This window comes from Gobius niger, assembly GCF_951799975.1.
Source record: "Gobius niger genome assembly, chromosome: 11".
Lineage (NCBI taxonomy): Eukaryota > Metazoa > Chordata > Actinopteri > Gobiiformes > Gobiidae > Gobius > Gobius niger.
The window spans coordinates 14,276,836-14,300,930 of NC_136862.1; the positions used below are offsets into that span (position 1 = coordinate 14,276,836).

At 41.8% G+C, this 24,095-nt stretch overlaps 1 protein-coding gene across 3 annotated transcripts in view; it reads right to left on the reverse strand.

Annotated features, from left to right (window-relative positions):
* gabra3 (gamma-aminobutyric acid type A receptor subunit alpha3) overlaps positions 1 to 24,095 on the reverse strand; it is an 86,194-nt gene that overhangs the window by 34,961 nt on the left and 27,138 nt on the right. For all 3 annotated transcript variants that reach the window (XM_079566159.1, XM_079566161.1, XM_079566160.1), the window contains exons 2-4: positions 19,292 to 19,401; positions 3,702 to 3,823; positions 1,588 to 1,655 (exon numbers count right to left, since the gene is read on the reverse strand). In XM_079566159.1, coding sequence (XP_079422285.1) covers positions 1,588 to 1,655; positions 3,702 to 3,823; positions 19,292 to 19,380 — 279 coding nt within the window. In that variant the 5' untranslated portion in view covers positions 19,381 to 19,401. The remainder of the gene's footprint in view (positions 1 to 1,587; positions 1,656 to 3,701; positions 3,824 to 19,291; positions 19,402 to 24,095) is intronic.

Genomic DNA, 24,095 nt, shown 5'->3' on the forward strand with positions numbered 1-24,095 from the left:
ATCTTTTCAGCAGGTCAAGGCTTTCACATTGTGGTTTTATAATATACTGGCAAACAGATTTAAAATGACAGATACCGCTCTGTAAGCAAAGTGTAATCATGACCATTGACTCTAAGTCCTACCACTGCATTCTTACTAGTGCTCTGGTGGGTAAAAGTTGCTGGTTTTCAATAAAGCTGCTGTGTCCTATCATGCCCTGTCCATATAGCTCATTTAGGCGTGTCTTAGCTGAACAGTGCTGCAATTCAACAGATGGGTATAAGCAGCACTCCAGCTCATCATGGGGACCAAGATTGTTTTCAGAGCCGGGGCAGGCGGGGGATTGTAGTTGTTTGCTAGAAAACCAACCCTGTACAATTGTGCGCTTAATATTCAGCTGTAAATTACAAAGTTATAAATATCTCCATGGGCAAACACATGGGAGCGGTGCATGAGAGTTCCCATTGACAAATGGTTTGAATTGAAGACTTCTGGTTGTTAATAGAACTTTGATAATAGGCCATTTCTGCCCTGGGCTCTAATGTGTTGTTTATCTGTGTTGCAATCCATCATTGGCAGCAGGATTTTCTCTCCCAAGGCTTTTGTTCTGCCTCTGTTTTGTCTGGGCTGTGCAACCCTTGTGGACTATGTGAGTTTTTAGTTTGACGGCCGAGTGTAGACAAAATGAGCCCGCGTCCTCCCTAGGCCCCTCTCTAAAAAAAAATGAAGCCACAGTTGAGGCCTTGTAATGCTGCGGACGTCATCCACGCTGTCAGGCTCAAACCACTCAGAGCGGTCAATTAGAGCTGCATGATCAAGTATGTCAAATGTTACATGGGGTTTGTAGATAAAGAATGAGCCATCTCCAGTGTCTGCGGTTCAGAGGAGGTCATCTAAGCCCATCCCGCTCGAACTATGTGTAGCTCAATCGTTTTGTCCCTATAAATGTTTGGGCTGTTATTATGAAACTGAAGCGTATAAACCAAACGTCCAGCTTGGGCTGCTCGATTATTGAAAAAATTATCATCACGATTATTTTAGTCATAATTTAAATAATGATTATTCTAATGATTATTTGTTGCCTTTAAAAAAAAAGTCTATCTTTATTTATTAATCAAAAAACTATGCTGAACATTTTCTGTTTTCTGAACAAATGATTTCAAGTATGCCCTGTCACTCTTTCCTTTTGTGCTTACATTAAACTCACAGCACATTGAGTTCGGCATTAATTGATACAAATCAGCAATCGCTTCACCTCAAAGCTCATCTCGTGTGGACAAGGGCAATTCTCTATCTTTTTTAGTGGCTTCTCCTTTTGTCGAGTTAGGATTTTCAACATGTGACTGTTTCTCCATGTGATAAGGATATGTTTTGTATTACTCCAGTAGCTTTTGATTCTCAAGAAAGCTGTAGGAAAGTCACTCTTGATTATTATTATATTGTCAATTTATCTGTTTATGAACAAGACACAACTACAGGTATGTTTTCCACGTGTTTGAGCAGGGTTAAAAGCTTCAAACAGACGGTTTAGCGTGGCATGCTCCCTATGGTGAGTAAAAATGTCGATGAGTCACATTGAGGCGTCGGGATGAGGAGGAAGATACTCACCATGTCTGTATCCGACACGGGGCCGAAGCTCGTCACGTAGATGTTTGTTCTCACTTCTGTCACGCTCTCTGAGGAGACAGCAAGAAAACATCACAATGCACACACAACAAAGATCGGTGTCTCAACTCCCGCCTTTGTAAAGCTGATTGTTTGTGCACGCCGCGCTCCAGTCTGCCTGTTAGCATCTCCGTAAGCGCCGTCTCACAAAAACTCTGTAATCAAGGGTTAGGATTGCTTCAGACTGAGCGGAGGCTATGGTTGTGCTTACTTAGGAATTTGTACTCTCGTCAACTGCATAATACCTATATTTCTGTGATCACTGCGCATCACTTTGTCAACATTATGTCAACAAAGCAGAGTGACGGAGTAAAAGATGTGACTAAGATGCTGTATTTGTGGTGCGGCATCAAACGTTCACAATAAGGAAGGATTTTGTTTTTTGCACAGACCTGAGGCAGATTGAGTATTACTTACTGTACTTTGGCACCAATTTGTTTCTGTTAGACTATTTTATGTCCACTTCAGCAACGACGCACGTCTTTTGACCCAAAATAGATTCACTTTAGTCTGCTCCAAAAACATTTAGCTGCCCCAAGGGACATGATGAGAGAGAAAAACAACAGCTCAGCACAGAGCGCCCAGGTCTGCCGTACGAGCTTCACTCTGACCAAATAGCCCACGTTTCACTTGTTCATTCACACTATTGTACACATCTGGCACAATGCAGTAATGTTGCATATATTAGAATATTGCATGGCTGTTACAAGGCCAAATGCACTCAATTTTACGCTTGATTTTTTAAATAACATTTTAAATAACTTCTTCTGTCACAATGATCTCATAATTAAACTGCTGAAATGATATTCAAATGCATTACTCAGCATTTGTTAATATTAATTGAAGGTCTTTACAAAGTGTTTTGAAAATGGTTTTAATAAAGCTGGGGCATGATGTTAAAGTCATGACAGATCAAAAAGTAGCTCTGTGGTGTGGGCTGAATCAGCTCCTCTGGGGCAAATGTGTAAAGCAGCCCATCGGACGACTGTGAGACAAATAGCTGCTCCCAGAGGAGCAACATCAAGAGAGCGATGAGGCCTTTCTCCAAAAGTGAACAGATCCTGGTCCCTTACTGTGTCCCAGATCCAAGGACCACCCACAGGTGAAGTTTCAGTCCGTTGGCAAAGGGCCCCCTCGAGAGAGGAGACGCACTTCCACATTAATCATCCCTCGACACAAATAGTTCCTACAAATATGTGATTATCACAACACACCATCAGCACTTTGCATTGCAGCCATAGGTGGGAATAGAATGAGTTGCCACTTTTATGTTTTAACAATGCACAAGAGTACAGGGCAGGGCTAATAAATGGAGCTGAAAATAAAATGAAACAGTGTTTAGGGATTTCAGTCTTTTCTTCGTGAGACAGTCCCACACAGTATTAAAATCTGGTGGTGTGTGGATCTTACAGTATTTATGTCCTCGTGTTTACCAGGACCAGGTTTACAATGTCGTAATATTCAATATTGGACTGTTATACATTATGAATCACATTATTCTAGTTTGATAAGAAGTCCATGTATTCCCAAAAACTAATTGACTGTAACGCCTTGCACTTGGGTTTTCTGGTCGCCAACAGTCGAGGTCATCCAGCCCTGAGCCCTGAGCCTCCCGGCCGGAGCACTGGAGCAGAATTGACCATTCCAGCTGGCTGCTCGAGAAATGGCAAATCCTGCCAGAGCGTGTGGGCCCACTGTGTGCAGTTAGCAGGTCCTTAGGGAGGCAATATTTGGATGACAAGGCGTCAATTAGGGATCTTTCCACTGACATATGTGGTTATATGCCGTTTGGGTCTGATTGAACTCAGAGTTCACCCCAGGGAAATGCATGTTGCTGCAAAAGCACCGCACATGCTGGCGACTCATTATGATGCAGGTGGTCCTGTGTGGGGTAAAATGCTACGTGGGATGTGTAATGTTGTTAGGGTTGAGGTTTGGTGTGTTCATTTCAGTAGGAAAACTCTTTTGCAATATTGAAAATGATCCTACTTTAATTCCTTGTACAGTTCAAACATGTCCCTTTTACTGATATTACATTGATGTAAACTGTAACTTACCCCCAAGCCCGGGACGTAGCCGGTTGTCATATCCATCTAACAGTCTGTCGAGAATGCGAGTGAAAATAGTGATGTTGTCTTTGGGGTCTTCTGGTATCGGCTCTCTGTGTCCCACTACAGCCCTGAAGAAAAATCCCAAAATAAAATGACAGCGTTAAGGAACAGAAGGCAGTAAAAGGCACAACATGAACCAATATAAATGTTATAAAAGCAATTCTCCTTTTTAAATGCTCCCCTTTGAAGTTTGTTATCTGCCCCACCTTGTATTTATTTGTGTTGGCTTTGGCTAGAGAATACATTTCTAGTGAAGTATTTTCCTCCAAAACGCTTTGACTAAGCAGCATTTTAATAGTGAATTCATGTTATCAGCGACTGGTTATTAATTTCCATGACCCACAATTCCCGGCAGAACAATATTGTGTCGAGATGAAAAGGCCACTACACTGTAGGTGGACCGTTGATGAGTTAATGAGGAGCGTCTTTAATTAAACTCAAATCCCCTGAGGAGCTGCCCTATAATATTCAAGTAATCCCCATCAACAAGCTTTTCATGCCCTGATCAACCATCTCGAGTTCTGTTATGAGCTCACCGTAAACACAGAGCTTTATGGACTTGGGGGCTTCAGGAGTATCCCAAAATGACTCTCAATGTTGCTTAAAAGATGCACAGCAGTTCATCTAACTTTGCTACAGCTTTTAGAAGAGCTCTCTCTCACTTAATCTGTGTCATAATAATGACTCCGCTCAAGAGTCCATCTCGGCCAAGACCCTTTTCTTTACAGCAGCACTTACTCAGTGAAGTTCACTATGAATGTATTTATAACCATTTTAGGTGCTCGAGAGTTTCAAATGAGATCGCTGCATGCATGTAATGGACATTTTGGCAAATGCTTTTCGCCCGGATAAGTGGCTATTATGTGGGCATATGTGGGCATGAATAAATATCAATTAAGCATCAGGGCTCCTTCATGTTTCGGTGAGCTTTTTCCCTCGCGCGCTAATCCAGGAAGGTCATTGTGTCTATTTTTGGAAATAAAATTATAGCTATTGGACAGACGTCTAAAGCTCATTCAGAATGTGCTGGAAGGCATGGTTTAATGGTCCTTTAGTTGACTTTAGTGTATAGAAAACTGTCTTGCTGTGAATGGACTGCTGCTTTCTGTTTCCTGCTGACACAATCTTTTAACATATAGCTAACTATTTACACCAGGCTGAGAATATTTCCCAGCTGACTAAAGGATTAGCAATGTGAAAATTATGAAAAAAAATATATGTATATTTAAAAACAACTACATCCCTCGCTTCACGTTCGAGTTGTTCCAATGTGACAAACACCAAACTTTGTAAAAATGAGTGCCATAGGTAATATCTCACTTAACATGAATAATATATTTAACAAAAAGCCTGTGTGGCCTCTCAGACGGCACCAGTGGAAATTAAAAAATTAATGAGAAACCTTTCGTCCCAGTGAAGTTTGCCCCGCATTAAAATATCTACTTCAGGAAAACAACGCTCGGTATCAGACATCAGACTCTTCTGTTATTTTATCCAGACAGAAACATTCAAAAACAATTTCACAATGTTTAATGGCTGCCACTTGATTTACTGTCCCATACATTTTGTTCTGTGTGCTACAGTCTCTATAAAGGGACATCTGATTGAAGAAGGCTTAGCTCTAAAACTGTAAATCTTTATGCGAAACTTGCCTGAAGGAGAAGGTGCAAGATGAAAGTCGACTGCATTTGCGAGCCTGGCATTTGACAAAGATTAGTGCTGTAATGTGTCCTCCATTTTAGATGCAGGTCTTAAAATATTTACACGTGTCATGCATTCAGGCTATAAATAATGTTCCTATTTATTCATGTGTATGGCGTGTGATTGCGCCACTTCGTTGTCACTCTGAAGTTGTAGTTTATTGGTTAAAAGTGAATATTTGATCATGAGATAGTGCCATTAACGAATGCTGTGTGAACTTCATTTCAAAGCTAAGGCAAGGGGAGCTAGTGAAAAGGGCACGTTGGTCTGCTTCATATTGTGTTCTTCTAAAGATGTACCGATTATGACCCCTTCCAACTGTGGTTGTCCCGTATTTGTTTAGTAAGCGTAAAGTATCACGATCAGACGGATCCCTGGCGGCTCACGCAAAAGACACCTGCTTAAATGTACACAAGCCCCCACTTTTCCCACCCGGAGGGAATACTACGAGGGCCCTCGTGTTGAGTGCGGCTCGATGAGCTGTTTGCCCAGAGGAAGCGATGATCTGCGGCCAGCTGGTGAAGTGCGTCTCTCTTGTTCAATGAAAGTTTGCTCAGTGTAAAACCACATCACGTGTGCACCATGTGTTTCACTCTTTTCTTCATGGTTGAGGTGTGTGTTAATTGAACAGGCCACCGTTTTTACATATGTTCTTACCTGAGCTTAGACGAGTTGATACGCACCTGTCTGGTCTTTATGCGTGCCCTCAGTCACGCAAAACGACCAAAGATGTTGCTAGCATTTGGCCTCTCCCAGTGTATTCCTATAGCTTCAAACGGGGGTCAAGTTGGAAGCTACCACACTCTTCCACAGGCACGCACAAAGACCAGACAGGTACGTATCAACTCGTCTAGCTCAGGTAAGAACTTATCACAGTATGGAAAAATGGTGGCCATCCATCCTTCATCCATCCATCCATCCATCCATTTTCTTCCGCAGAGATGCCCAAACTTCCCGATCCACGCACACCTCCTCCAGCTGTTCTGGGGGGACCCCGAGGTGACACTAAGCCAGCCCGGAGACATAGTCCCACCAGCATGTCCTGGGCCTTCCACGAGGCTTTGTCCCACTAGGACATGCCTGGAACACCTCCTGCGGGAGGCGACCAGGAGGCATCCAAAACAGATGCCCCGGGTAAGTGGTGGCCTGTTTCTTTAAATCAGGGACATGTGTCATCATCAAGAACTTTACTAATTTCTCCATTAGTTTGAGTGGCTGTCGCCATCCCTGCTCCTCTGACCCTCCTCCCACACCCACCTTTACTGCATTTAATTAGTAAAAAAAAAAGTGTATTAAATGTATCAGAAAAGAGAAAAAATATTCTCATTATGCAAGTTGACTTTAGCATTTCTTACAAATAAAACTGTCCATATTCTCGGCCCTACGTGTGGAGGTAGTTATTTGTAGCCTGAGTAGAAAGGTTTGTTTTTTCCCCCCGCTGCTCTAAATGAATGTGTGCCGGCCTGGCCAGTCGGGTTAGTGGAACGGGCTCGCACCGAGTGAGGGGACTGGCTTTGATCCAAGGTTAGAGCTGTGAACCAGTCTGACAGGTGAGGGATTACAGGCTGGGCTGTGGAAGAGATGTAGCTGTGGTCTCAGAGGGCACACCGGTGCGCTCTGGCCAGCAGGCTGAGCGCTGGGCTGAGTGGGCAGGCCCAGAGGCATGTGGCCAGTAATGAGAGCTGCTGTGTGTCAGTGAGAGGAGAAGGTGCTGCACAATGTGGCGTGGTGACGGCAAACAGATGTTGACTTATGGGCAGTAATTATACGGTAGGCCAACGTCTCTCCGGAGCGGATCGTTCCTGCATGTTTTATATGCTCAGTTATTTTCAATGAAGGAGCTCAATCTTTAATACATATCATGAAAGTTATATGCCAGAGCTATTAGAGAATTTACACTCTTACAGTATAGTTAGGCTTTTATTGCAGGCCAGCCATTGTCAAAGTCCACAGCGTAACGGCCCCAAAAGTCACAAAAAAATCAGATTTTTTTCCGAAAATGTACATGCACTTAAAATGTGAATGACTGTAGACTGCTGTTTCAAAGCAGTATTTCTAGATAAATATATTGATTTCATACTCGTTCTTGAGTCCTCCAACATCGTTGTGCTGTGCCCATGGAACCAGAGCAATGCATACCAAACAAACCAAGGCATAAACCGCAAATACATCTGATTTTACAAGCTCAAAAATAGTCATGTCATCAACAATCAGACTATTACAACTTGTACAGCAGCAAACTTTTAATCCCCTCGCGTTTGCCCTCTCTTGAATACAAAGTGGGCCCCTGAGCAAAGTGTCCCGACATCCTAACATCACCAAAACACAACGCTAATGTGTTATGTCCCACCCACAAGAGCCATGTTTGAGCCACAGCTGATTGACAAGGATCCAGGCGACCCAAGGCAGTGCTCTTCTCTATCCCACTATCTTGCTCTTGCTTGGAGGGGGGACGGAAATCAAATGGCAGGGATTAGCGTACCCGGTGTGAGCTTGGGCGAAAGATATGACAGAATGATGACCGACCTCATTGTTAGCAGGACACGGGCTGGTTTATTTGGATTAAAGGGCAATATGCAGTATTTTTAATTTAAAGTCAACAATGCCTGCCAGGGACTAGCGCATGCCTAATTGATATGTTTATGATGAACAAATGGAAAATCCCAAGCATGCATGACTTAACCTTTACAACATTCACTAATCTTCCTCACCAGATCCTCCCCCTCATATTCACTCCAAGTCTACCAACAATAAATTGATAATGTTACGCGGTGGAACAATATGCGGCACATTGTCGTCTAATAGTGGAGGGCTCGTTTCATTCAAAGCCTGCACAATATGACTGATTTGTCTTTGTATGCAGTAGTTTTATGCCTTTCACTTGTCTGGTTTGAGCAGATAAACATTGCATGAAAAAGTGAACGGGGTTGTAACAGCTGCTTGCAGGCTGTAGCTTCAGTTACATGGGCCGCTGCCATGTTCACAGGGGTTCTAACCAGCACACGCTTTCTCATGTTTTTGTTTTTAATCCACTCAGTTTTCAGAGAAGAGAGGCTTTCAGTAGTTTGTACATCAACTTTTGTTTTGGTTTTACTCATAACTCTGCGTGAGAATTGTGTGGTCCTGTTTAATATTCTGGAAATAACTGATTTAAAGCCAGGAAAGTGTTTTTTGCAGTTGTTTTTGTTTGTGCGATATTTTAGTTTTGATCAGGGACTCGGGCGCCGATTATTGTAAATGGTCTCAAATTAAATAGTGCTTTCCCACCTACATTAGGCGCCCAAAGTGCTTTGCAGCAAGAAACCAGTCACCCTTTAAAGGAACAGGCCACCGTTTTTACATACTGAGATATGGTCTTACCTGTGCTTAGATGAGTTGATATGTACCTGTCTGGTCTTTGTGCGTGCCCGTGGAAGAGCGGGGTAGCTATAGGAATACACTGGGAGAGGCCAAATGCTAACAACATCTTTAGTCGTTTTGCGTAACTGAGGGCACACACAAAGACCAGACAGGTACGCATCAACTCATCTAAGCTCAGGTAAGAACATATCTCTCAGTATGGAAAAACGGTGGTCTGTTCCTTTAATACTCTCATTCATACACCAATGGATGCAGACACTGGAGGCAACGCCAGTGTGCACCTGCAGGAGCCGGGATTTGAACCCCCAACCTTCCGATTACGAGACCACGGTCCATCCAGACCAGAACCTCCCTCCACATGAACAGCTTTTCCTCTCTGCCCTCAGACTCAGGAGTAGTAAATAACCCGTTACCTGACATTTGCATTGTCTATTTGCACTACATGGTTATTCATCTCACATTTCATCCTAAAGGACGACTTCTCTTCCCTGCACACGTTTATTACTCGGCCCCCTCCACTGGGTACCAGCTCAGACGCCAAGAACAATTTGCAGCCAAGAAGAGCAAAAAACATGAAATGTCTTTCCTCGAGCTTTTAGATTGTTTTATAGATCTTGATTGTTGTAGTGTGATTGATACATTTAATTGTTAAACATTTGTTCTGTCCTTTAGTAAAATCAAAACATCTGCTGCTTTTTGTATATTTGTAAACCCATCAATCACACTGTCACTCACATTCATACTATACATGTGGGTGAAGTTGTCTAAGCATAGGGATAGTTTTGATGTGCTGGCTTTAGCTGTTGTCCATCTGTTTCTGGTCAGTTTTGTGGCCCAGCTCTCATGGACTCCCCAGGCTCTGGGCAGCCGCGCCAGCTGGGTCACACTCCCTCCAGCTTGTTCTCAGTCGGCTCCAGGCCGCCTCCCTGTAGGCCTTGCCTGGTTCACTTCCCAAAGGCATGCATCTGGGGGACACTTTTGAGCAAACACAAAATGATTAATCCACTGGACACACTTTCTGAAGGGCGTGAGGTTAACTGATAAAGTGCTGCTTTACCCACTGTATCGACAAAACCCACTGCTACCAAGAGGTTCACATTTGCTTTCTTAGCAACGCCAGAGAGCCCTGAGACTAATACAACTATTGGAAACATTTTTCCCCCAGCAGAACATCTGTTAAATACTTCCAGGTAAAACAAAACGCTCAGACCAATTTAATGTCTGGTGGTTCATTGATCACCATTAAAACAAAAGGTTTGGAGGCACAATCTGTTCCGACACTGAGAAGAGAGAAATCAATGAGCAAGTGTTGATTCCCAGTTCAATTTGTCCCACTTTCCTTTGTTTTGTTTTTTAGTATAGAAACATTATGAGAGCTTCAGTGACAGTTACCTATTACTTGTATTTATCGGTGCAACAATGCTGAGATATAAACCGTTACTTTTCTTAATTTAAGCTTTGAGTGTCAAACTCTTTTTGGTACTAGAATAAATCTTCTGGTGCCATGAACATTACCCAGAGAGAATATCAGCGATGAGAAGCAAAGTTGCGATGTAGAAAGAGTTGTAGTTTTTAATTAGGTCTCTGAAAAAGCTTGCCTCTTCCGTTCTGTGTCTGATTGTGGCGACATATGGTGATACTGCTTCCAGTTGACCCATGACTGACACTTTTTCATTGACGTCATGCAGTTTCCTGCCTCAGCTTAATGACACTTGAGTGAAGGAGCGCAGAGTCACATCACCAACTGTTCGATCTTGAGTTGTGGCACTTCCCATCTAATATTCGAGTGAGCATATTGATCAGCATTTGTTGACACAATAGAACACAGAAATACACGATACATAGATTGTGTTAAGCTACATACTCAGCCCACACTAATGATGTGTAATTAAAAGGCAATTGAGATGTTTCAGTGAGAGCTCTAGACCCAGCACAGCATGTCCCGTCGTCAGACTAATGCGTCATAGGTTGCTTATTTCTCCTTTGGCTTTGCTCTTTGTATCCAGCTTCGCTTTCATTTCCTCGCACATTGATCACCCACACAGTCACAAATCCCCAGTCCTTTTCGGTGCTTGATCTCGCATTTGAACAGTTTGGGCCAGTGTTGTTGTCCTTGATTCAGACTGTGTTTTTTCATTGCCTTGACAACTAAGGTCAGCAGCGGGGCACAGCGATGGTCATTGAGAATGATAACCTGCCATGTTTAGGATGAAACATGGACCTAAACAGATCAGGCAGTCAAAACTGTGTCGATGAAGTTTATTTTCAGAATACTGTAGCATATTATAGAAGGCGTGTCCCTGAAATACCGTCTTTAGCTTTTCTTTTCATTGGCAGCCTATATGTGCATAAAGCCTCCCACACAGATATGATCTATGAGATAAACAATGCTGACATCAACCTACTTTCTTCCTAGGCGTTTTCAGAAAAGTGTCATGGCCCTCTGCTACATGCGGCGCTGATATCTACAGGGATTAGTGCACACTGACAAGCATCAGCAGCAATGAAGACATCATTTATAACTGTAAGGAAACCTTGTATTATCTCTTGCTGTAAAGGCTGACTCCCAAAAAAGTCCTGCTCATTTTTCATAAAACAGAGGCTGTGGTGATGATTCCAGACAGTAAATAATTTCTCTCTGACCCGAGGCGAGATTAAAAGCAAGTGGTGCACTGATGGGCACAGAGATGCTATAGCTGACGTTCACCGTGCTTTAATTCAGCTTCTCATTACAATTCTCCAGTGGTTCATAGTTATTGCAGCGATGGACGATGGACCGACATATTCTATTACATTAAACATGACCAGGTCAAAGCCATTGTAAAAAAAGTCCATGCACATATCCAGCTGTAGCCATGACTGTTGTTACAACATAAGTAAATGCAGAAGAGTTTACAGCTGGCAGCAGGATCTGCCTGGTCAGGTATTGGCCTTTCTGAGAGTAAATATTCTCTCTCCTTCTCATTATGTGCCTCCCTGACAGCTGTGTTATCCTTTCATCATTTTTCCATCTCGCTAACACATGTTCGCACTTCTAGCTATGCTCCTTTTAACTCAATTTCTCTGTGCTTTTGCTGACTCTAGTTGTTTTTTCAACCTGTAAAAGACAAGGAAATGATAGATATTCTGTTGAGGTGGCATATTTCAAATAATTTTGAGACATTGCTTTTCCAGTGAGTGTGCAAAAGGGGTGAATGTGTATACACATTTACAGCAGTTCTTATCGGTGTTACTTAGACAGTGTGATTCATCATTCTGTCAAAATGGACGGGCTACAATGTCACAAATGATAACTTGTCTCAGTTAACTGTCTGTGAAACATACCACTGTATGACAATGAGAGCATTCATGTGACCTTCACTAAGCACTAGACCGCACCAAGGACGACCCGTCATTCTCAATGACAAACACAGAGAGAAAGAATGGTCCAACAGGGAGATGCTAATGTAGAGTCAGCATGACTTGATATCCTGCAACTTATTGTAAGTCTAATTGCCTACAGTGTTTTACTATGATGTAAAATTAGAATATGGTCCTGACACATTGATAATCGAGCCGATTCACACAACCCCACAGAGTTTTACTGCATTGTGAATATTTGTATCTCACACAGGTGCTAAAAGGGTTTTACTCCACTGACGAATGAAACAAATTAAACTCAAGACACTTTTGATTTCATGCGGCTGTAAAAGTAATTACTTTTATTTGTGAAGAATTTATCTCTGACAGGTCAAATAATTGCAATATCACAGACAAACACAATGTACATTGATTAAGTACCGGTAGTTTTTGGTTCCATTTCTCATAAAGCAACAAAGACATTTACATGTTTGCAACGTGAACAAATATTACACAATGTGAGGGAAAGAGCGGCGGACATAAAGCTAATTTATTATTCCCCATTGCTTCTAATTACACAAATTATTTTCAGTGAGCAGAGGAATCGTATAAATCAAAATGTAATCTCCACTGAACACTAGCAAACAGCCCGAGCAGCGAGTCACCAGCACCTGAGACACAACACCTTTAATGACTGTTCATATCTGCCCGTGGAGGCCCATGAAGCTCGCAGCAAGAGACAAACCACACTTTTCCATTAGTAAGAAAAATCCACTGCACTACTCGAGTGGAGCCAATACTTTATGAGATTACACTTATCTGGACACCGCAGTCTGAAGTAAATTTGCTGGTGGAAACTCTGTGTAAAGTAGACAGAATAATGTCCGCCATGTCAATTTATGCCGTTGTAAGTCATTTTTAAAAAGATCCATAAACGACTGGCAGTCACCCGCAGCTAATTACTGGACTGAACCCAACAGTGGAACTAAACTCACACCAGCGCAGATTTTATCCCACTTCATAATTGCAGGATTTGGTCTGTGAGTTTTAGTGCCAGGGCAAGCATTAAAATGTCTCTCCCCTTTCCCTCCCTGTGGTTCCAGAGAAAGGCAACACGATGACACAGTGTTAATCATCGGAGGTTCCACAGACAAATCACTCAGCTGCCGATCGCGGGGAGAGAAGTTTTGAAAGAGAATGTTTCTGGATCACAAAGTGAACTAATTTAACTGTTCTTTCTAAGGCACAGAGTTTCAGTTACTGTCTATGCATAGATGCTGTTTGCTGCAGAGTGAACAATGGCCTTAATTATGATTCAAGTTATTATCTAAGGCACTGAACCATCTCTAGATAAACTGCACACGGGATAAACCGTTGTTATCTTCTTGGCTCGGTCTCCCTTTAACAATTGGAAAGATCCATCTTGTATTAAGGGACTGGGGCTTTGTATGTTTAATCTAGATTATAGAGCTGCTGCTTGGCAATTTGTAACATGTAACAAGCCTTTGGTCTGGTAAAGACTTTAGAGCCTGGCGTTGGACATGTTTGGCACAATTGGGATCCTATTAGAGGCACTGCCCCAAACTTTGCCACATTTCCAGATGGGCATTATGCGGCAGTGTTTATTGGGCCTCCATAGGCCTGCTGTTCTTTGTTATTTATTCCATTACTAGGGCAGCACACTGCAGAACAATAACTTGAAGCATGAGCCGGAAATCTTTGAAGAGGAGATGCAAATAAGAAATGCAGCAATTACAACTAGACTAATGGTCAACAAAGAATAATTATTGTGCATGTTTTACACTTAGGTTGTGTTTATGCTGTTATTAGAGCCACCTCCTTCTAACCTAGTTAGAGAAGGGCAGACGCGATGAAGATTTTCAGCTTAACAGCTGCTAATGCTTTTATGTGAACAGATACTCGTATTGATCACGTTGATCCTGTCATTTACTCAACTAAAGAGAATTGACTATTGGATAAGTGCTGTTTTGAAGCTTTAAGCCACAGCTTGTTTCCGCTTGCCAGCACTGAGCTGTTAAAGATTCTTTGAGTAAATCTAGAGTAACAATTTCACTGTTATAATTATAGCCTTTAATCCATAATGAGCGGACGTGCACTGCAGATTTAGCTGTATAAAGATGTTTGCTATTTACAGCATGCTGTGGAACAATCACATTTGCGAGACAATGGAGCAGCATGTACCACAGGATTATGTTCCTGGAAACATGAGACCAACATGTGGAAACACATTTTGAATCTCATTGACCACTGGAGCCCAGTTCTTTGAGTGGATTTATTGGTGTTTTAGGCTATGTGCCGCCACATTCAGAGGGCAGGTGTGTGGACACCTTCAGGGAAATCTATTTCGGCTTCGCTTTGATTTGAGTCGGCTGTGACGTTCACTAATTGGCTGCTTTGAAGATCATTGACCAGATGTGCTCCATATCAATAAAGAATTGATTGAAAAGTAATGAGGACCCACAACAATGAATTAAGGACTCGTGAATTGTTCGTGGGAATGATACCATGAGGTGTAATGTTAATAAAAGAAGCTATAGCAATAAAAATGAATATACTGAACAATTTACCATCTTCCAAAGCGAACCTGGAGTTCTTCTGTTGAGTAATCTGTGTGCTGTCTCTCATTTACGCACTACAGCTAACACAGTGTGAAATAAATTGGTAGGATGATGAACAAATCTCAAGGCTAAACCATCCAGTCCTCTGTCCTCAATGCATTACAACTTTGCTTAGTTGAAAAGTCACATTGAGGCCAAAGCATGGATTTACATCTGAAATATGTTAGCCACTTAGCATAACAAATAACCTACACTGAATGATTAAGGATTGTTATTGCGTTTTTTAATAAGGAGAGAAGAGAGCGTATTCTGTTCATACATGTTTACCACATTTGCCTGTGTCTTAACGAGCGCTTTGGTAATAAGTTGCTTGTTTATGTGCTTGCGCTCATAAAAATGCATAATTTAAAGGCACATTATGAGCCATTAGGATTTTCGGGGCAGTATAGCTTAGAAGTGACATTATTGGCTTCACAATCACACCATGTTTCTCTTCTGAAATTGTACTTTTTACTCTGATATACTGACTCATTAACCTTTGAGTTTGGTTCAGAAGGGTTGTTGCAAGGTTGCTGTTTTTCTTAACCTAAGATTTCTATTTCAAAACTATTATGATAATGAGGGTGATAATAGTAGGATGATAATGGTCAGTGTTAGGTCAAGAAATATATAAAAATCACATTAACAACCAGTGTCTCTCAGGAGGATTCGGAAACCGCAGGGCAATGTTAAAGGGTCCAGACCTCGTGCCAGGTTTTGGTCAGGAGTCGCTGAATTAGCCTGTATTGTGCATGTTATTGGATGGTTTATCTTTAAAGTGCATCGGCATTCTCCATGATTGCTTCTTTATAACATTATTCCCCCACTGATCTTATTGTTTCTTTCAGCCTACCAGATTCACCTGGTCCAATCAGCAAAGTCCCTTTTTTTTCCCATGAATAAATTACCCTTGTCCAAAGCTGTGACACATTAACCTTGACAACGCCACGGAAACAGACCATATCTGTTGCCCGGGTCACATCTCAAAGTGATGCCCCCCCCCTTTGCCACACCGTGAATAATTCATGCGAGACGCCATGAACTCAAAGAGCGGCTTGGACGACTCGAGAAGCGAGATATAGGCAAGAGTAGCCTCATTCTTATAGCTATTGATTATGTGCCACGTTGGGCTGCGACTTGGCAACAATTTGCAAACCAAACAGACAACAACTGTCTAGACTTGTTAAGTGTGACTGCAGACAGACGCCGTTGAATAGTAAAAAAAAAATACTAATAATATTAGATTTACAGACTGCAGGAAATGAGTCGAATTGGAGATGTGTTGATGAGTGACACTTTTTTCTGTTGGGAACTTGACAGTTACACCTTAATCCATTAGGAAACGTCTAATGCCTCAGTGTCGTAAAGCCGATTTGGAGACGGCTGATACCATCACTGGGCATCGGCGAGGTGACACGTCTCGCAGCAGAGCCACTTTGCTGATACAGAGCCATCCGAAGAGTTGGTTACGGTTGCTCACTGTGAGTCCCAGGATTACTCTAAAAACTTCTAACAACCTCAACTTTGATTGACAATAATGTGTGCCTCCACTTTCTGATGCTAATTTTGTGAAGCTGCCCTACTTCTGGCATGGATTTTGCAGCAAAAACTGCATGTAAAGGTTTAACTGAACAAAGTGATCAGTAAGGACTCCCATACATTATGCAAGATGCATGACAAGTAATCACAGAAAATTAGCATTTGTTAAATCCTTGCTTGCTCTGTGCATAATAATGAGTAAGGTTGCCTGGCATGGAGAGAGAATGACGACCATGTCCTGTCTCAGAATATGTCATGACTTCATCTAAATTAATGTTTCTCAAATTGTGTCGTGCAGCTTTTTTTTCTCCTTTTTTTAAATCTAAAGTGGCTGAGAAGTCGACATGTCCAGATACTTTTTGGGGGTGGACCAGCACTTCAATATTTCTCTTCCTTATTAATAACAGTGGGTAATATTGCTATGACTATTGTGAAAAGTCATGCTGAAGTCAGCTGAAGCTGATTTTGTTTTTTAACCATGTTCTTTATACAATGCATTATGTAAACAGTGCAAATATCGTACAGAACAGGAGGGGAGTGGGAATGAATGCATGAATAAATGCAACTTTATTGTCATTATACAATTGTAAAACAAAAACTTGTGCGGCATGTTTTTGTAGATTTTTTTTAAATTGGCTTATTTGGTCGGGACAGTGCATGTTAATGAACACACATGCATGTAAACATGCCACACCGGATTGTAGCCTTGGGCTTATTTCCATCCGTTGTCCCCCAAACACACGCTCAATCATCCTGGCATATTGTATATGGTTTTAATGGTGGGGAAACCAGAGTACTCGTAGGAAACCTATGACACAGGGAGAACATGCAACACAGAAAGGCCCCGTCCAGGTGGGAATCGAACCCAGGACCTTCTTGCTGCAAAGATAGAGGAAACCTATGCCGGCACGTGGAGAACATGCAAACTCGTTGCAGACAATCAGGTCCTTTATGATGTTACATGGTGAAAAAGCTTATACTGGACGAGGGTCCTTCCCACCACCACACTTGTGTGACTTAGCTGTGAGTCTTGCCCGGATACCTCTTCGTTTGCCCCTTTTTTGTTTCCTGTAGCGCCTCTTGTGATGCCTCTACTGTATTGCAGGTGTGGGGGGCTCTTGGTGCCTCTTTAGTGTTTCAGAAGAAGAAATCTGTGGATTTGTAGGACTCAAATGCCGCTCAAAGGCCTTGAGCCAGTTAGCTGTTTTTGTTTACTTTTAAAAAGCTGTTTCCTTCACGGCCAGTAAAGACTCTCTGCAGTAAAAAGCATCTTGTAAAACAGTGTGGACACAGAAACTGCCAATGCAGTTTGTAGAAAAAGGCAAAACGCTGCCAACGGATAAGGTCACACTTCTACCCACTCCTTTCCGACATTTGTTTTGTCTATTGATACATGTTTTTTTATTTTGTTATTGTTGTTTGTTTTTATTAAGATGTTTGAAATAAACCACTCTAAACTAAACACATGCTAGGGCAGCATCAGGACCAGCCCAAGCTACATTACATTTCTGGTACAATTACATAGATAAGTTTGTGTAGACACTTCCCCATATTAGCTATTGTTTGGTGATTGATAATCTATTTTCTAATTCAAAATTTAGCGGCATGACATCGCTCTCGTGGGGCCTTCCCGTGTGTAGTTTTACATGTTCTCCCCGTAGGTTTTCTCCGGGTGCTCAGATTTCCCTTATCCCTAAAGACGAGGGGCCAGACTCTCTTCAAAAAGACACCCTGAATCTCAATGGGACTTTTCTTGTCTCATAATGGTCCAAGATAAAGCAAAAATCAGAATCAGGTAAAACCTTGTGACGTCTCATTAGGGGACTGGAGACGTCATGCTGAATGATGCAATGGGACATGTGGGATGCAACCTCACCGTGCTGCATCAATCATGTGTGTCGCTGAGACCGGCATCACATGATATATGGATCCATCAGTAATCAGGTGTGTTCATTTGACCGACACATGAACTTATTGTGCTGAATGAACTTCCCTAAGCGGGGTTGCACCTGAAATGACCAATCGGATTCCAGGTTTGGCCTGTGCTACCCCTGGCTGCTACTGCTCAAAACTGCTTTGGATTTTTTTTCTTCTTTGCCAACATCAAAGTCAGTGAGAATATGCTCGGCGGGTTTCTATAGGAGCTCTCTCTGGGTTTGGCCATCTCTTTCTTCAGGCCACACACTTCATATTTAATACATCTAATTATGATATGTAATGAAAAGGGGTGTAGTGTCGTGTGCTGCTAATAAGCAAAGGGAGCCATGGCATGATGACAAAGCAAACTGGGCTAATCCCTGTCTCACTGTTCTGATTTCTTGCCTCAGCCTGCATGCAGCTTTGGTATGGCTGTCCTAGCATTGAAAACCCTGTAAAATGCTTTACTCCACACCACAACATCCCACCTTATCAACAATGCTAACATGGCAGTGCGCAGAATCTCCTCATTTGAAATCGTGACCGTGATAGCCCTAGCATTGCCGGGGTCTCTCTTTTCGCTGACTTCAACACAGAAAGTGTGAAATGTGCACAGGATGCAGGAGGGAAAATGCTGTGAATGGACAATCGCGGCTGTGGTGCGCCGCACAATGCAAATTAATTCAGAAGAAGTCAGAGCAGCCACACCCCATGCAGCTCTTATTTTTGACCCATTTCGAATGGAGGCCTGTGGTTTCTTTTTTAATCCAATTTATTTTGAAAGTCAGGAAGTCATCCTTTAAGCCCTTGTTTGTGGAACGGTATCTACAGAGATTGCAGCTGATTGTAGGTTTTCAAAGGCAGAGACAAAGACTATAATTTATATCAACATCACTTTCCAAAAATACTGATTTCATTAAATAACACAACACTTTCTGCTAACACTTCTATGGCACAAATCTGCTTTTATAATGGCGTTGGCTAGATTGATGTGTCCACTGATGCAGTAATTTATTCTCTACATTAAAAATAGATAGATTAAAGATATAAAATCTGCGGTACCTGGCTCGAGGAAAGAATGTGACGAAGAGTAGTGTGGCCCACAAGCCCAAGTCCAGAGATGTCAGCCGCCCAAGAGCTGCAGCCGCCATGACGCTTCAAACACCCGGTGTCTGAAAGAAGATAAGATAAGAGATGATGATACCGACATTAAAGCACAGAATCAATTAGGCTCTGAGGCTTGAATTTAGCTCAAGCTACGTGGCAGTTCAATCCACACCACAGGCTGTTCGGGACATCACAGATAGCTGTAGACAGACAGATGTGATTTATTTGTAACATAGAACATAATGGTGTGAACAACGTGGACCTGGACACAAATCAGGACACTATTCAGAAGTGCATCAATCAGATCTAATATAGAGAAAAAGGCTCTTAAATCAGACATTGGCAAGTAATATCTCAGTCTTCCTTGTTCCATACAGTGCCCTGATTCTATTGTATTCTTTGATCATTAAAATTTGTAAGTAAACTTTCAAGCAGCCAGGAAAAAAAAAAATCCTCCTCAGTCGTCAAGGTCCACACACCATATTCACCCACACGTTTCCAATTCTTAACAATTACACAGGTGCAGAAAGGCAATTGACAAAGGAATAAATGAGCATTCATTAAAAATGCATTGGTGCTTGTGCTATTTAAAGCGGCACTAACCCATCGGCGAGATGAGTGAAAGGGAGCCAAATGTTTGCAAACGGCGGCGAAGCCACGCTCACGGAGACATTGAGCGTGCGCATACGTGTAGCAGATGTGCCGTACTTAAAAGCTCTGCCTTTCTGCTTTTGTAAGATTGAGCCCCACTTTCTAAAACCCCCATAGAAAACCCAGATGAAACGATTCGCTCATCAGTGTTCCCTGTGTTTTTTTTTGTTTTGTTTTTTGGCAGGGACCAGTCATTAGAGGAGGTGTAAACAAATGGATGTATAGCGGGTTCAGAAAGTGTCCAGACCCCCTTAATTACTTCTGTTTTACTATGTGGCAGCCTCATACTAAAGCGGTTTAAAGGAACAGGCCACCGTTTTTTCCATACTGAGATATGTTCTTACCTGAGCTTAGACGAGTTGATATGTACCTGTCTGGTCTTTACGCGTGCGCTCAGTCACGCAAAAAGACCAAGGACGTTGTTAGCATTCAGCCTCTCCTCCTCTCCTCTGTGGGGCCAAAGGGGATGAAGTTAGAAGCGACCAGGCTCTTCCACGTTTTCCCTATTTAAGTAAGGTTATGTGAGTAGTTGTGAAGATAAGGTGTTATAAAATCGACATGTTTGATTTTGTGTAACTATACTTGGAACAACCACTTACATAACCTTATTTAAAGGCACACTGTGTAACATTTTGGACTGTACTGTAGCCATCAATACATCAAACATGTTCCCAATGACCAGCTCACCACAGAAAATGCTATTTCTGCAGTGGGTAATCAAAGAATGGATTTGAATGAGAACCTATCCTCTTTAAATCTCCAAATCTGCAGACTTTAGTAGACATCGCCATGGAGACGAGCTGGATACGCACCCACTCCCGGTAAACTTACAGTCATGTATTAGGAGAGGTGAGCAAAAAGCACATTTGTTTGTCCTTTTATGAGGTATTTTTCAATGGTGAAAATATCTGTCATAAAATAAATGCTTGTATTTAAATTTGATTTATTTGGTAAATAGGAAAAACGTGGAAGAGCTTGGTCGCTTATAACTTCACCCCTGTTTGGCCCCAGAGGAGAGGAGGAGAGGCTAAATGCTAACAACATCTTTGGTCAGACAGGTACGCAACTCAACTCGTCTAAGCTCAGGTGAGAACATATCTCAGTATGGAAAAACGGTGGCCTGTTCCTTTAAGGTTCATTTTTATTGGTCATAAATGAATACAGTTGACCCAGCAATGATAAACTAAAAAGTGGAGCGATTAGTATTCAAACCATGAACAACCACTGCGAAGCTAATATTGCTCTCGGATGTGCATTTTTGAACCCATTGATGATAGTCCATCTGTAGTAAGGATTATGGATTAGTCATGCCAGAAATTGTTTGATCAAAATCAAAATGCTGCCATTCATAGAGGTTTGAATACTTTCTAAACTTACAGGAATGAAGAAAGCGTGCTGTTAGTCGACCGTTGTCTCTCTTATTTGCATTTAAGGTGAAACATAGCCAACATTGCCAATTAACCTTATTGGGAACAGTTAATCAATCTAATAAATATGTAACATCGCAATAAATTTGTACCGTTTTTTACTGCTACATGAAGCAAGTGTTTTAATCAATGCTGGGAGGGATCAATATGAGTAGCTGTGTAGTGTCATAAATCCTGGTTTTATTGATACCGGGACATGTGCAGTAATAACCTGTGTCAAAGGATGCTTTCAATAAATCACTCATCCATTTATTGTTTGCATAACATCCCTCTGACTCTGATTACGGGGCAATGCGAGGCCATTTGTATCTTTCATTTAAGCAGATGCCAACCTCAGGGGCTCCCATACTGTGTCTCGCGTTAGGCAAAAATATATATCTTTGCAAACAACAAACTACACTCCGCTGACTTGCGATATTTCTTTCTCGCGCACAGTGTTTTTGAAGGGTTTGCCTCAGAGAGCGTGGGGAAAATTAGCTTTGCCCGTAGCCGGTTCTGATGGTTGCGCATTAAAGCTTTTATGTTCCTTGTGAGGCCATCGGGATGCCCTCTGGAGTGGGCGCCGTCATTTCCTTGTCTCGTAATGTCGCTCGGAAAATTGCTTTGCTAATTTCCTGACATATATTTCCTACCTCTTCATGCCATTTCCCCCGCAAAGAGACCATCGCTGGGTTCATGTCACATTACCCTGTAGAATATTCAGGATTGTGAGAGGTTCATTTGCACCAGTTACTTACTTACTCAGTTAATTGGTCTGTATAACTCTGATCTGACCAACAGAATTTTCCTTTGGGGTAGATTTTTTCTTATCATTGTGCTGTTTCTTTTCAACGACGAATGACTTTGCTGCCATATAAGGAAATTAATTGCAAACCTTTGCAGACCTCGATATAACAAAGCGCTCTAAGAATCCTTCAATAAATGCGAGACAAACACCCATTAAAAGCGTGCTTCCGGCCACAGTCTACACGATTACCAATACCTGTCATGCAAAGCAGGGGCTCAGCTGTCCCTTGGGTCCAAATCACGCCTCGAAACACAAAGTACCACAGATCAGAAGGCGCCAGTGCTTTTGTTGGCTAATTAAAAATAGTTTGCATAAACTTTTTTATGGCTTTAAGTGACAAGTAAAAAATGACAAAACAGGAAATAATATCAACCACATTATCGTAGTAAAGAGTGTCAAATATCGACATTACTCTTCAGAGGCTTCCTCCACCTGGCTGTTTGGACGAGCTTTTAGTTGAGAAGGCTGTGATTGTTTCAATTGTTTCTTGTTATTTTTGTGCCCCAGTGATAAATAAAGCTTCTTCTTCTTCTTCTTCTTCTTCTTCTTCTTCTTCTTCTTCTTCTTCTTCTTCTTCTTCTTCTTCTTCTTCTTCTTCTTCTTCTTCAACCAGTATTTATAACAATGGAAAATATCCTCAACAGAAAACCTAAACAAACCACATCTTTGTGTTTTTCATTAAAGGACAGAACACAAATACACAAATAGTCACCCATTCACTCTCCAATGTACACAGACACTGGAGGCAAGGAGGGTGAAGTGTCTTGCCCAAGGACACAGTGACAGTGTGCACCTCGGGATTCAAGCCACCGATCCTCCCATCGCAAGACGACCTGCCCTTCTCGCCCCCAAACTAGCAACATGATCACGATTCTCATTTGACTATTTGGCATATTATGCAGAAACTAATTTATAACTTGAATTTGATGTATTTTTAAATGAAAACAGTATATTTCAGTTAAATTAAAGGGACTATACAGATGTTAAAATAGAAAGTAGAGAGTGAAGAGCTTAGTCGTATTCACCACAACTGCCTCTAAAATAAACAGTTGTTAATTCAGGTCCGAGGTGTCGCCATGCATGAGCTTATTATAGAGACTGCAGTTACGCGTAAGACCTGAGGTGGCAGTAGTGAGTATAAAAAAACGACCAACTTGCATCTAGTCCCTTTAAACAAAACATCAAAATATAGTATCCAAACAAACACTTTTACACTGAATTCTGATTACATTTTGCAATGGGGATTTGGTCTAGTTATTTTGGGGGTTACGGCCTGAAAAACTTTATTTGCAAATTAAAGTAAAAATGAAATTGCACTGCAGTTGTGTAAATATGCACAACATCATTAAAACATCAAAGTATTGACAAGGGAGACACGAAATATAGCGATATTTCATCAATGCGGGCAACAGGGCAAGCACGTGCATCAATTCGAACTGGAAACCTATTCACTAAAAGACAGCGTGGCATAATCAAATAATAACTTTTATAACTAAATAATGCAACTCAAAGAAAATGTTGCCACTCACTGCAGAGCGTTATGACATCACGCGCTTTAGAACTATCATCACATTTCTGCCGACGTTAAAACGCTGTAAACAACCGTGATGTGAATTTAATGAATAATCTGTGCAAGATGAAAAACACCAAAGGATTTGCTCCAAGTAAAAAAAAAAAAACGCTCAAACAGGAGCTGACACGTTTTAGGTTCTCGCTGCCAAGTTGTCAGGAAAATGTCATATCGGACAATTCTGCTCTGGCGTCGCTCTACAATGGAAGTGTCATTCACAAAAGCAAATTTATATTCACATAAAGTTTAAGGATGTCGTATTGTCGGCCAGATTTCCCCATTTACAAACCCTGTCTTAGTGAGTCATTTTGCAGTTGCACAGCG